General features: G+C 42.8%; 3 protein-coding genes across 3 annotated transcripts; 1 reads left to right on the top strand and 2 right to left on the bottom strand.

Moving 5' to 3' along the window:
- The first annotated feature begins 169 nt into the window (after positions 1 to 169).
- Positions 170 to 1,273, top strand: BCIN_11g02980 (hypothetical protein). The gene has a single exon (XM_001556754.2). The coding sequence runs from the start codon at positions 191 to 193 to the stop codon at positions 1,196 to 1,198; it is 1,008 nt and encodes a 335-aa protein (XP_001556804.1). The 5' UTR covers positions 170 to 190; the 3' UTR covers positions 1,199 to 1,273.
- A 52-nt stretch (positions 1,274 to 1,325) lies between these two features.
- On the bottom strand, positions 1,326 to 3,417 carry BCIN_11g02970 (hypothetical protein). Its single transcript, XM_001556753.2, has one exon. The coding sequence runs from the start codon at positions 2,590 to 2,592 to the stop codon at positions 1,525 to 1,527; it is 1,068 nt and encodes a 355-aa protein (XP_001556803.1). The 5' UTR covers positions 2,593 to 3,417; the 3' UTR covers positions 1,326 to 1,524.
- An 8,027-nt stretch (positions 3,418 to 11,444) lies between these two features.
- Positions 11,445 to 13,730, bottom strand: Bpk4. Its single transcript, XM_001556751.2, has 2 exons — positions 12,766 to 13,730; positions 11,445 to 12,697 (listed from the first exon to the last, which is right to left on the bottom strand). Exons 1-2 carry the CDS (start codon positions 13,493 to 13,495, stop codon positions 12,036 to 12,038), a joined length of 1,392 nt encoding a protein of 463 aa, XP_001556801.2. The 5' UTR covers positions 13,496 to 13,730; the 3' UTR covers positions 11,445 to 12,035.
- Between the last annotated feature and the right edge of the window lie 916 nt (positions 13,731 to 14,646).

Genomic DNA, 14,646 nt, shown 5'->3' with positions numbered 1-14,646 from the left:
ATCCCGCCTGCGTCTTAACGAACCCAATCAGCAAGAGCGAGACTCAGGGGCTCCATCGTGTAAATGTAACCGTGAAATTTACATATAAGTAAGGAACTATTGAGCATGTGTTTTCTCTCATCCCATTGTGTTTACCCTTCCTTACTCCTCTTCCATCAACCACATTTTCAGATCCTACACACATTTCATCATGAATCTATACGCTGCATCTCATATCAACCCCCAAGGCCCTGGAGATGCTCGACCAACCGCGCTTCAGATTGTCCAGGACGAATCATTGATCGGTAAACTGGCTGGAAAAGTGATCGTTCTCACAGGTTCAGCCTCCGGTATTGGTCTCGAAACGGCGAGAGCGTTGTCTGCCACAAGTGCTACTTTATTCCTCACTGCCCGTGACATACAGAAAGCCAAAACTTCTCTCGACGGAATCTTAGAGCCCGATCGTGTTACACTTGTGGAGATGGATAGTACTTCCTTTGCTAGTATCAGAACTGCTGCGGAGGTTATCCTCGAGAAATCGAAACATCGGGTCAATATACTCATCAACAACGCTGGTGTTATGGGCATTCAAGACCTTCAGTTAACTGAAGACGGGCACGAGATTACCTTCGCCACCAATCATCTTAGTCATTTCCTTCTATTTCAACTTCTGAAACCTGCCTTACTCCTTAGCTCCAGTGGAGATTTTCATTCCCGCGTGGTGAATGTTTCCTCCTCCAGCCACCGAATATGCGATCTTCCTGACAGCGATAACTATGATTTCCAAAAGGGAGGTTACAATTTCGGAACTGCATACGCCAATTCAAAACTCGCAAATATATACATGGCCAATGAGATAGATCGTCGCTATGGTCAACAGGGACTACATGCAACAAGTCTTCACCCGGGCCCTATCGACACGAATATTAATAGGCATTTGGGTAGGGAATGGGTGGCTCAAGTTATGGGTAATGAGAAAGTTCGCAAGGTTCTAAAAAGTGCAGAGCAAGGAGCTGCAACAACTGTTATTGCGGCAGTTGGGAAAGAGTGGGAGGGAAAGGGAGGAAAGTACTTGGAGAATTGTAGCGAAGCGGAACGGGGAAAGGATGACTATCAGCCTTTTGGAAATGGATGGGTAAAGCAGACATATAACCCGGAAGATGAAGGGCGATTGTGGAGAGATTCACTAAAGATTGTCGGGGTCGAGGACGATATATGAGGAGTGAATAGTGCGAGTTTATTGTAATTTAGTCATGTAATTTAGTCGAATGGATATCGGTGTTGAATATACCACTTTTATTCAGTCAATTAGATTCACGTCCATACACTATCAACACAAGATAAGAGATTTGTTGTGAGTAATCATATTGACTATTTCCTTGAAATTCAGGATCAATTACACGTTGTCCCTTATAGGTCTTATCGTGTAACTTATATACATTAATAGTATACATTAAACATTATTGGTGTAATCCGATTATAATGATCCTTCTGTTGCAATGATAGCTTTCAGAAATCGAAAATTTGATCTCTCGGTTCTGATAACTACTCCATTAGAAGTCCATCGTCCGATAGCATACGACACTCTAGTCCTACACGGAGATCTTTCTGAGGAGGAACAGTGAATCCCATAGCTGCCTTAGCTAATCTTTCCTCCTCTGCTGCCTCTGCTCTTCTCCGTTTGCGACGCTCAATTTCTTCCTTTATCCTAGCCTTCAACTCGAAACTCTCCTTCGACTTGGTCTCGAGCACAGTCTCGATGCACTGCACATTCATTTGGGAACTGTCATACTGAAAGTGGAGAGCACACAGAACAGTGGCCGATTCAGGAAAGTAAGTTCTGAAAGTGAAAGTGTTAGGCAAACGCTTTCGATTTCGCTCGTGTTCAGGGATGGGAGTGTGGTGGTCTTCGATAAATTGAGACAGGTAATGGACAGGCGTAGAATCCTCAACCAAAACCCCATTGTGTAGAACTTTTCTCTCTCTTTCTAAATAAGTTCCAAATAAGTGGGTAGTTCCTTCTCTATCCGGCACTGAGACTTTGTCCCTTATTTCTTTTGGTTGGGTCTGCACCCATATATACTGGGCATCGCCAAGTGGAACCCTAATCTTCTCCTTCTTGCCAAACTCACGCCAAACTTTGATCCTCTTCTCTATGAATATATGATAGAGATTCAATTTATGAGCGTTATACTGCTGAGGTTTGAATGCAACACTGTAGTCACGCTTATTTGTCTCATTGGGAGATTGCACTGCTATAGCCTCCTCAGCCGCAGTCATCTCTGATGGAATATTTTCATTGCTAGCCTCCTCAGCCGCAGTCATCTCTGATGGAATCTTTTCATTGGTAGTTTTCTTAGAGATAGTCTTCTTCTTAGCGGTAGTCTTCTTAACGGTAGTCTTCTTAGAGATAGTCTTCTTAGCGGTATTGTTCTTAACGGTAGTCTTCTTAGCGGTAGTGTTCTTAACGGTAGTCTTCTTAGCGGTAGTCTTCTTGCTTGTAGCTCGGTTGGACGAATTGAAGACTGGCGACTCGATAGACTCGGAGTCTCCTCTGGTGGAGTCTGCAGCTGAACCTGGAGAGACGCCTGGGGAGGAAAGCGGTGACGACATCTTATAATGCTGTGAGACGGGGAGAATTGGTAGTATAATTGACAAGTGTTATTTGTTTTTCGATTATTCGTAGTTGGTATATTACTTGGGCTTGTTGTATTATCTGCAGTCGCTATGCTATTCGTAGTCGTTATACCATTTGTAATTGTGTTATCGTTTCTGGCTAATTTATGGCGATGGAGTCGGTTCTGTATCGTATTGGTAAAAATAAAGGGTAGCGGCGATATTCGTAGTTGGTATATTACTTGGGCTTGTTGTATTATCTACAGTCGCTATGCTATTCGTAGTCGTTATGCCATTTTTAGTTGTGTTGTCGTTCTTGGCTAACTTATGGCGGTGGAGTCGGTTATGTATCGTATCGGTAAAAACAAAGGGTGGCGGTGATCTATCTGACAATCAAATAAAGCAACCACATGTATACTTCTGAATAGAAACACAACTTGCGGATAGATTGTGGTCCTGAAACCGTAAGATGGTAAACCGTGTGCCGCTTGTGTTCTGGTGATGTGTGTAGATTGTGGTTCGGAAACCGTTAGATGGTAAACCGTGTGCTGCTTGTGTTCCGGTAATATGTATAGATTGTGGTTCGGAAATCGTTAAATGGTAAATCGTGTGCTGTTTGTGTTCTGGTGATGTGTGTAGATGGGGATGAGTGAAGTGAGATGTGAAGAATTTTTAAGTGCAATGGAGTAGAAGTGGTATTCTAAGTTGGTGGTATCAACTAGAATGATGTTGTACAGATATGTACCAGATGTGATTGAGGTAAATTCCTCGCTGTCGTCCTGGTGTATGATCTGATATCCAAAAATGTTCCTGCGAATTTTCAGTGGAATGAAGAGTTTGATGCTGAGAGAATAGTTTTCTGTGATTATTGTTGTGTGAGGTGGGAGATTTCTGGAAATCGGGTTTTGTAGTGTGCGCTGCGCTAACAATGAACCGGAGAATACCTTAAGCTTATATCTGCCAAGTTCAATATTGCCCTTGGGATTTTGGGAAAATTTGGCGAACCTCGGAGACAATCAAGTATATTCACATTCTAGAGGTCAGTTGGATTTTCCCTAATCATACATAGTAAGACGGGGAGATTGGATGGGTTACGGTCACGAAGGAGTAGATCACGATGTGGAGCTATAAGGAGATAGCACACAAAATATGTATTGTGGATTTGCAATGTACTTACGATTAGATGAAAAGCATATTTGATATAATTACTATAGTACTCTATACACAAAATGGATAATCAAAAAACTGCAGAGGTACCATATGATGAACGAGTGTAGTTCATTAAAGGCCCTCTATGTTTTCCAAAGTGCTAAGAGTCTCTTCATCGGAAATCTTGGCAGACATTCATCTATATCATCATCATCATCACCATCATTATCTTAAGCGGCAAAACACTTGGGCTTCAAATAGAACAAAGAGTGGTATGCCCAACAATTCGAAGAGGATCATAAATTAAAGACGGCAGTTTTTGTTGTTAACAGCATTAAAATTATTGAAAGAATAATTTTCTATACGATGTTCAATACCCCAGGAGCTTGTAACAAATTCTGGCAAAGAATCGGTTTGAAATACCGAATTCTTGATGTTCTTGTTCGATATTGAATGTTGAAAAGAGTGAGTATTCTTCTTCGCCAAGAGTTGGGGTATGGGGCATGCATTAGCGATACTGGCCTTGATGCCTCATTCACACTGCAATGAAATTCATTTCAAAAATCAAGAATCGATATATTGCATGTTTAAAATGAATACAGGGGTACTTTGTCTCTATCGTGGCCATTTTATTCAACGCTGTGTATAGCACAACGGATGGCGGGTGAAAACCTGAATTATTGCCTTGTATAATTTAGTGATCTATTGAAAAGTCAGATCAGTGACGACCTTCAACAAGCAAACAATGACGATAGTTTAATAAGCCAACGAGGTTTAAGAGTAGTAGATATAGGACACGAGCTAGATAAAACTTTTGTATAAGAGAGCTGCACTCTCCCTCTTTCCACACAATTGATTATTTTCATTTTCTACCAATAATTAAACACGGGCACCCATTACGACGTCCGTCAACAATAGCGGCAGAAAGAGCATTTAAGTCGTGATGCTAATACGGTTTGGAATATGGGCATTTCATGGTGCCCAGGAAGTTTAATAAATATTACACGGGCAAGGTGAGAGTTTTCCTGATCTCTTGACCATTTGGCCATAGGATGCAATGCAACTAAATCATCCAGAACAGAGAACGAAGTCATCAGTCATTGAGACAACCCTTATAAATAGGACAGATAGACACGATTTACTTTGACGACAAAGTTTCTAAGAATTATCATCGGCAAGGCAGGAGCTTCCATGCCCTTCGGTCAAATAACCGCCGGACGCTGCGCAATGAAGTCTACAAAGACACGGAAAGAAGCCATCAGTCATTGCGACGATACCGATACCCCCCTTTTTTTTGAAGAGGGAGAGTTCATGGACTTTTCAAGTCGCTAATGACAAAGGGGGAAGATGAAGAAAGTTATGTGAGTATATCGAGCACCCAGCCCTGTCAAGCATTTGGCAGTCATATACATTCTTAATCAAACGTGTATAGACTTGAACAGCTGCACCTAGTTCTCAACGGTTGTTCAACTGATTTGAGACGACAGGCACGCCTAAATTACCACGGTCGACTCGGAAAAAACATAACATAAAAAGAATTGCGACGCTTTCCCACTGGGGCTAAATCACATGCTCTCAAATTCATGCGAGCAATCCGTACATAGCCCCATCCACTTGCAACGGGATAGTTCTCAAGTCGGAGCGGAAGACGAGTCTTCAGTTATGCGCCGACTGCAGGAAGCATGAAGACGTTGTTCCCCAGTCATTGCTTCGGGTAACAAAGCCGAACTTATGCAGTGTGAACAGAGAATGGGTCGGGTACTTCGTCAGCTCATCATCGGTCATTAATTGTTCAGGGTGTGAATGGTTCGATGTAGTGACGGCAATAAGCTTATTGTTGTCGCGGTATGGAGTATTCATGGGTAGATGGGACGCGACGAATGTTTTGTTTTGATCCCATTCCGTTCTGCATGGATCAACGGCATTATTGACAACCTTGCGAGAGTGAACGACATCGAGTACCAGTGCCTCGAGAAGCCAATGCTGTGGCTGCACCATACACCTTTAGCCTGCACGACGCAGCACAACGCGTCGATAAAACAATTGTCTATTGCAGCGCCAGTATGCGGACACTCCACGTTGTACGAGCATTGTATGGACAGGAATTCTCGGCAATGCTTCCGTTTGCACACTCTCCACAATGCTCATGCCTCTTCATGCCCTCGCGATTCACGGATGATCGAATGCGGAAAGCAATGCAGAATTGACAGCCATCGATTAATTGATGGCGAGCCAGTGTTCGTCGGCTGGATTTTTGTTTTCATTATCGATACCAACGTTTCGCGTTTCGTCACGTTTCGTCGCGCTTTGACCACATAGAGAGCCGTGAGCGGCTACCACATCAAAAAATCCCAGCACCCTTGACCATCAGCCATCCACCCACCACACATACACGATACACCACACACCACACACCGCACCTCCATCTTTTCTGCAAGAACACTTCATCCTCCTTTCATGGTTGCATGATATGCTTGCATTTCCACCAGTCAGCCATAGTGCGCACTGTATCTACGACACTAGCGATTCGATGGTAATTCTCCACGGGAGTCCCGGCGTCCGCTACTGTGGGATGCTGTACGTTTTGACAAGCATTTCCAAAATGGTCAGATGTGAGTCAATGTAAGATGTAGGATGCAAGTCCAGCTTGCAGCATCTCACGTTATTCCACAACCACACCGGTTTTCAGCCTGATGCGTGCGTCTCTGTTGAATCTAGATTGTCAGTTCTGGCAAGTCGGCATAGCTTAAGTTTGAAGCCCACAAATGGGCTCGGATACCAAAAGAACAGACTGGTGCGGATCTTGCATCATTTGCCTGCCTCGTAGCAGACTAAGATACCGTGTTTGCGCACGTGTACTTTCGAAAATGCGGTGAAGATGAATTCGCAGTTCGAATCGCAGAACTGGCTTCATCAGAGCCTAAGATGGATACGCCAAAATTTACCCTGCTTTTAAAATTCTGGAACAAATCGACTCTGGATACACAAATTCGTTAGCTTGTAATGAATAGTATATTCAAGATTTATCATCTTGATAATATTATTTGAGATTACTGTCGATTCCCAAGATGAAGACATTTTTGAAAGGGTCACGATTTCAGCGATTTAAGCAGAAGAACTACCAGTTCCATCCTGTTGTTTGAACCATGATATGAGAACTGGCGAGCTTAGGAGCTTAATTTCCTCGATATACAAGACAAGTGTATCTTTGATTGCGTGGTGGTCATAGTCATCATGTTCTCCGTCAGAATATCTTCAAAAGGGTGGTTTACAAAGAAGTTTTTGGCACTTTTGAGAATTTCGAAAATTTTGAGAAGTATATTTATATGCAGTACGCTCAAAAAAGATAGGCTATACTTGCTTCTAGGTATAAATTATGCATTCTTGCGGCTTATTCAAGAGATAGCTGCCCTTTAAAGCCCAGTCCGCTGGCTTTTCGAGTGCTAGGTTAAAGAATATTCTTATGTGGGACGTTTGTGATCCAGGCCCTTTGAACACCAAATAATCAAGTGGAACTGGAGATATTGAGTGGAATCTTTTATAAAGTGTTCTTCACATACTCTCTTTATTCTAAGTTTCCCGATCTCGGCTTTTCAATATTCAAGCCTTTTCTTGCTTCTTGGGGTAAAGTTTTGAGTCCTGAACACATGGTGTTCTTTGATTTGCAGAGTTGAAGTTGGGCTCATATCATTTATGACCCGTTTCTTGGATAGTCTTATGGCCATGGAAATAACTAGTCATATCCCCCATGCTTTTAATAGGGCTTTTATAATTTAAGACGCAAATAACATGCATATCCTGCATGCTGGTACCTCTTAATCCTTCCTCTATTGGAAAAGCTCATGCATGTCTGACTTTTTACAAATGCCCCGGTCGATAATCTAGGGGATGTCGGAGAGATATGCTTAAAGTGAGAAACGGCTCAACTGATCAGCCTCTCCACTGCGGGAATCGCTCTTGAGGTTAGTTGGAGAGACTGAGAGCCAACCAAGTTATTCAAATTATCATCACCTCGTTTTGTTGCACATCTCAAAAATTTCCATACGAACTGACCTGAGAACAAGTATTTGTTGAATTGGAGGTTCAGATATAGGCCATGTTCATTGGCAGCGGTAACCTCCGTCCGAACTGTGATGGCTCCGGAGAAATGGACTGCTTTGACCTATATTTTACATCATTTTAATGTCATTGTAGAGTTTTGAGTTCTCGGACAAAGCTGCTGTGTGAAGAAAGGTTCGTGCGATGGTCTTTGCACTATTGGGGTTTCGGTTCAACTAGCAATGCCGTGAACCAGTCTCGAATATGTAGGAGCTAGACACGCTGAGAGCGTGAGATTTATGTGTGACGGAGGGAACGAGATTGGTTTGCCTACATTTCTCAACGTGCTTGTTACACAAGGCCTGAGGCATCCTCAGAAAGTGTAAAAACTGAATTCGAGACGACTATGTACAAATCTTGGACTCTTGCCCCATTTCATCCGACCCAGTAGTAAATTTAGTTTTTGCTACCCGGTTGGTTAAAGAGGAAGGTGCTGAACTGAAAAAGCATATCATGTATGATTAAATCAAGTTTCAAGCCCTTGAGGCATGGCCTGGCTCATTGGCAGTGCAGATCATTATCATCAGATTCAATTTCCTATTGTGACAAATTTATCCGCCCCCCAGTAGGGATGCATCCTCCCTGGATATTAGTAGAAAGGGCGATCTGAGCACTTAAAAGGACCTATATGATGTGCACTACACTTCATGATGTTACGAACAGTGACCAAATATGAAATGGACGGATCAATAATGGCAAGTTTAACTTCTCATATCCACAAGATCGACATGTAGTATCAAACTAAATCTGCAGAGAAGCGTGCGGAAAGAGGCTGTGATTGCGTTCGGTGCGCTTTTACATTCGGCAATGATATGTCTGTAGACGCATGCTCGATGGGGCAATAGTATGGCAGACACACAGAGTGCGACATCCATACTACTGGAAAATCAGATACTTCAATATTATGGAGAATACGAATGGTAAAAATGTATATTCCAGGTCACAGATCAAAATCCAGTATATTTGCCAACACTAGATGGTACAATGCTCAGACTGAAGGCAACTCAAGGTATATTATACACATACTATAGAACACAGTCTTGTGTGTTCTTCACCGGTGTCCATAGGAGTAAAATCGCTTCGGTAAACGTAGTATTATAATAGCATTGCTATTAAGTCAAAGCAATCTGGGATTCAAGAATCTATCAAACTGGCTGGCTTGGCATTAATTCATTATAAAAGCAGATGAATTATTCTAGAGTGTGCTCTAGAATTTGGAATCGGATGAGGTTGCACGCAATGTACGTATTTTTGTGGAAAGGGTTAAGGCATTTGCTTGTTGACGGAGTATTATATAGACTTGACCAATTGTAGGTTGCAAAATTTAGAAAAGATAGATTTTGTTGCACGTCTTCAAATGTCTCAAATCGAATTACGAAGAGTTGATTCCAAGGTTGGGCCGTGTTATGATTCGTATCATCTTCAATAGCCAATCAGCAAGTTTTATAGTAGGAAGCTTGCTCATAGTATGTTGAGAAAGTGTAAAAGAAATTTAGGGTTTTATGACTTCAGCCAAGACATGTGCTCGGTCAAGTTTTCTCTTGGGCGAAGATAAATCTGTCTGAACGTCAGTATTTTTTGGTCACCTGTGACTATGGCAATAATTATTCCATTCTAGAAACGATTCTTTTCCAGCTCTATACACCATAGCCATGCTATTTCACTTACACCGAGACGACAAAATGAACTTCTTCCACGATTCCAATATGATCAGCCCCCAAAGATAGTCTGTGTGTCCCCAAACTTTAATTCTATAATTGTTTCCTTCACCCGGGACATGTCTAGTCTTTCTTGTTGTCATAACCAACTATGTTCCCCCTTGAAGGTCTATTTGAATTTCAAGCCTATTTAGATAACATCACGAGCTCATCCATCAGCCAACCGCGCCTGAAGTAGAAACCTTCAGCTCTTGGCTTAAGAGAAATATTTGAAATGGGAACCTGCACAGCTTGCAGATTCATGAAGCTATTGAATTTTGAAAGCGCAGATCCACATGATAGTGAGGGTTAAAATACCGATTTTTATGGAGCCTTAGCATGCCTGTTGGAAACGTTCCGGTATATCCTCAAATTTTCAAAATATTAGCTGAAGAGGTGAAACTCGTTGATAAAACCCATTAATGAAACCAGACCTTGAGGGGTTTATATATTTCCATCAAGTTGACTCTTGATGAGTTGTGGATTAAGCCTATATCACTGCTATTCATCCGGAGGTGGCGTCGCAGATATGACGGGCATGAAACCCAAGGAACTAGCAAATCCCTAAGAATGAGAAGTAGCTAGCTCCAGATCCAAATTTCGAGAGCTAGTCGGTCATGCGATCCAATCATATTGTTATTACTTCTCGCTTATTAAGTTTGGCCACGATGAGAATATCATTCCTCAATACTGTTAGAGAGATGATCGACAGAATAATCCGGGCTCGGATTGGTGCCATACTGGCAGACCGCATTTATTAACTTTTTATGTTCATCATGTCTTTTGCAAAGCCGAGAGACATTCATGACATTCACCATGTCCAATCCAAGATATGCAACAAAGATAGAGTGCAGTCACGTGAGCCTACCCACTAGTTGCTTGGAGCGGCTTGGCATTTAAATGCAATTATCTCCCGATCTTACTCCTCAGTACACGAGAGATTGAGTTCGATTTTTCGGTTCGATAAACTGCATTCATTGACAAGACTTTATATAGAATATACATCTAATCAGTCGTAGTCCGGCCATACAACGGATGATTAGCTAGTACCAGTCTCGCGTCATCGTCTACGCTGAGAACATTCAGTCAACAATCGTCTTATCTCACTACTTATTGCCTCTACATGGATCGTCTTATTATCCTCCTTATGTACCTGTTTTAGCTTTCCTTCCATACTTCAGGGACAAAAGATCGTGATGGATCAAAACGTCCGGACCGATGATGGTAATGCAAGACGGTCAGATCAAGAGGTCTACCAAGCGTCAGATATGCTACAATAACATCTAAGCACTATTTAACTGAATAACTCATCTTTTGTTATAGATAGGACCAAGGACTAAATATTCGAGCAGAGCACAGATGCAATGCGGGGAATTTAGCGGCTTCGCTTCACTGAGAAAGGGGCATGGACAGCACGTGCATTTTGGGGATAGTCGCCAGATCAGCAAGCGGCAGTGAGTGGCCAAGTGAACTTACGTGATAGTCCTCGCCACAAACACCATTCTCGTATATTATTGGTCGGTCATCTAAGCATCATCTGACCCTCCCGGGCGCAGAAGCGTGCACCTCGAAGAAATCAAGGCGAACGGTGGCTTGAAATGAATCACCACACACTATCGTGATCCCAGTCACCGCATATCCATGCCCAGACACTTAATCTAGCCTCATGCATGTGCTCCCGTCTCTTTCGTAGGTGATAGTCATTTCCATCGTGGTTCGTGAATTAGCAGGCGGGACGGGTAAATCTGGCTCTCAAGACAAGCATTTGAGAGTGTTGCATTTTCCACTTCTGATAGTAATGCCGAGCGTATCGAATGTCCGTTTTTATTTCGAGAGCACAGGTGCAAAATGCATTGTCAGAATCAATCATATATGCAAGCAACAAAGAATCTGTTTGTCAGAGATTGCTGTACTATTCTAACTGCTGGTAGAGCGATGACTCCGTTCGATGCATGAGATGCTATTTCGATGTACATGTACATTATACCTATTCTTCTTCCCAACACCATCTTATCCCTTAAACCCGACCGCTTATTTACAAGTGGTCTGTAACGTATTTTATTGCCATGGAAGCTTGTCTAGCCAGACAAGCATGAAAATTCCATCCTTCTACCGTCCTATGCGTTGGAAAAGTTCCGCCCAAAGGGTATAAAGCGAAATTACCATATGGCTTAAAAGAAAATCCGGTAACTCCAAAAAATGTATCATGATAAAAAGCACCACAACTCCCAGTAGACGACATGCTGCCGCCGCCATGCTTGTCCTATCTGCCCTAAACGCCTGGTTGATTCCTGCACCAAAGACCCAAGGTCAAAATCCCAACGTTTCTTCGTTTTAATCATGCAATAACCGGATTCTGCACCCCTTTTAAGCAGCCCGGTCCAAAAAAAAAACTATACAATGAATTCCAAAATTAAGGTCAATAAAAAAATAAGTGAAACTTTTTCTGAAAAAGAGAATTCCTCGTGAATTCTGCACATTCCACAGCCGGTTTATTCAAAACTTCCGTGGGAAAGGTGTTCCAACTTTTGTATAAATTGAAGATGACTGGCAAGATCCTTGAGAGCCAGAAGGTGTTGGTAGTCCATTAAAGTAAGCATGCCTATGGGCAAGCACATCGCGATTTGCGTTATCACGGTTGTTTGAATCTATTAAAGAATTGCCGGTGCTGCGTGACGATCGAGTCGAATTAGTGATTCCATTTAGTGTGCTGGTACACCCATCATCGGTATAAATAGCAGAGTCGCGAGACGAGGTTGAGGATCGAAATGGACTTGCGACACATGGAGATGAGGTAGAGTACCCAGAGTCATTGGTCAAATTACCGACAATTGGTGCGGGTGTACGGCAAGATCCTTGGGAAGGGGAAGCGTAGAAACCTGGCAATTGTTGTATTCTTAACCTCAGCTCTGGAACGGTGATACGGAGATCTGGGTCCTGTTGAAAGATCATTTGTAAAATGACATTGAGCTCGTCCGATGGGTTCAAAATAGTTTTCAAGAAATCTGGGTTCTTGAGAAAAGCATTGTATGTAGCATCGTCCCATGAGGCTTGTCTCCAAGGATTTCTTCCAAAGGTAAGGTTGACCAAGATCACTCCGAGAGACCAGACATCGTTTGGGGCACATCTGTATGGCTTATATGATTGTTCTAGACACTCTGACAGTGGAACCAGTTAGTATGTGAAGGGTGTTGGGGGATCGGGAAGTAGAATGAATAGTGCCTACCTGGAGACATGTAGAATGTAGATCCGCATGCGTGATCGCGAGATGTTGGCTCCTGGGTGGCCAATCCAAAGTCTGCTAGGCAAACGGTATGACCGGAATTGGCGACCAGAATGTTCTCAGGCTTGAGATCCCTATGGTATATTCCAAGGCGGTGGCAATGTTCCGTGGCATCCAAAATTTGGAGGAAGATGCTCCGGATCAGGGCATCATGACCTACATATCTACCACCCTCGGTAATATTTGAAAAAAGATCTCCTTCCTGGTAGTAGTCCAGAATAACATAGGTGCAGTCCGGGTCATCGAGAATCTTGTACATCGAAACTATGTTAGGATGCGCGGAAGCACTCCAGTGCAGGGCTATCTCTCTTGATTGATAGGCTCGTTGTCTTGCGTCCAAGGGCTGCCCGTAGGCATTTCTTTTGTTGAGCGCCTTTACAGCATACTCTTTTCCAGTGGACAAATCCTGAGCATAATAAACAGTTCCGTAGGCTCCTGAGCCTAAGACTCGAGACAATAATAGAGTTTCTCCAAGTATTGTACCTATCCTATGATCCTGAGGCATCGCAAATGATAGTGGTGATGGAGGTGGGGTTGGATATGTATGGTGAGATGAAAATGGTGTATGATATGGGTGGACCTGAGATGGTGGATATTGGTGATGAGGATTGCCTTGAAAAGCAACTTTGGTTGGTGGGAAACATGGTGGTAACTCCCTATTATAATCCAACATGGCAGAAAGTGAAGAAGGAAAAAGGAAACGACCTGGATATCAATGGGCTCCTACTCCAATGGACCAAAAATTGGGACAGATGAACAGTTGTAAAGGAAAAGGGATCCGGGGCGCAACTTCCGGTTCCAAATGGTTTCTTTGCGTTATGGCTAAGTTTATATGTAATTACGCATGTCGTCTTGGGAAAGGAAGGAGCTGGGCGACGACAAGTATATTGAAGAAATGAAGTGAAATCAATGATGAGTATCTTGATGATCACAATGAGGAGGAACCGGTTGTATGTATATATCCAAAATACTAGCTTGCTTCTCTTAATCTCGACAATTAACAATGTAATTAATCTAAACCTAATCAAGTAACAGTAGGTGGAGGTGCAAGCCCAAGAGAACTAAAAGCAAGGCTGTTCTAACTTCTAACACCAAAAAAAAAGGATCTGAGACACTTTCTCTTGCCTCAAAATCGCCTCGTGGGTGATCTTTCGAGGCTTATTATTTTTATGACTAGTTTGAATGCATGTACACCTCGATGTACACTTTCTAGGACATTATGATTCTGCCGCTATTTTGTTTTCGACACACAAGAATAATAGGCGACCCCGTCAAGTAGCCACGCCAGTAGCAGCCATTCTGTGCATCGTCCTCCAAAAATAAAGGATTATTCTGTTGAGCCCATGGATTGCCTCTTGGAGTAATATATGGAGCTCATCATTATGCCACGTACCCAGGATTATAATTATATCTGATTGTTCGATAGGGCTTCGAGGTTCCATTGGGGTACCCTCGGTTTTTGGTCATGGAACAAAACCGAGATACTCCCTTGCTCCCTTTCCTTCTTATTCTTTCTGTCTGGGTTCTTTTTGCTGGTCATGCTGGTGAAGACTTCAATTATTCAATATTAGCATCGGCCGCAATCCCTGACGATCTCCAGTTAAAAATCGTCAATTCATGCAACATTGCTGCGCCCTTGCCACGCATACGAGCCCAGCCCAGTAAAACATCACCCAATGAGTGATCTGAGCGGCATAAAGTGGAAACGACGATAGTGAGGCTGCAGCTACGGAAATGACTGATGTTTGTGGTTAAGATCGTACTGAACTGATTTGCTCATGAGTAAAAGAGAAACGCTGGGGCGTTGATATTCCTGGGTTTGTA

The sequence above is a fragment of the Botrytis cinerea genome, chromosome 11 (genome assembly GCF_000143535.2).
Source record: "Botrytis cinerea B05.10 chromosome 11, complete sequence".
In the NCBI taxonomy this organism is placed as follows: domain Eukaryota; kingdom Fungi; phylum Ascomycota; class Leotiomycetes; order Helotiales; family Sclerotiniaceae; genus Botrytis; species Botrytis cinerea.
The sequence above is the reverse complement of the archived record's forward strand: the minus strand, read 5'-3'. Positions and strand labels throughout refer to the sequence as shown.

Coding starts and splice junctions, on each gene's coding strand:
- Bpk4 (XM_001556751.2), bottom strand. CDS start 13,495: ATGTTGGATTATAATAGGGAGTTACCACCATGTTTCCCACCAACCAAA. Junction 12,698..12,765: donor TACATTCTACATGTCTCCAG/GTAGGCACTATT, acceptor TTCCACTGTCAG/AGTGTCTAGAACAATCATAT.
- BCIN_11g02980 (XM_001556754.2), top strand. CDS start 191: ATGAATCTATACGCTGCATCTCATATCAACCCCCAAGGCCCTGGAGAT.
- BCIN_11g02970 (XM_001556753.2), bottom strand. CDS start 2,592: ATGTCGTCACCGCTTTCCTCCCCAGGCGTCTCTCCAGGTTCAGCTGCA.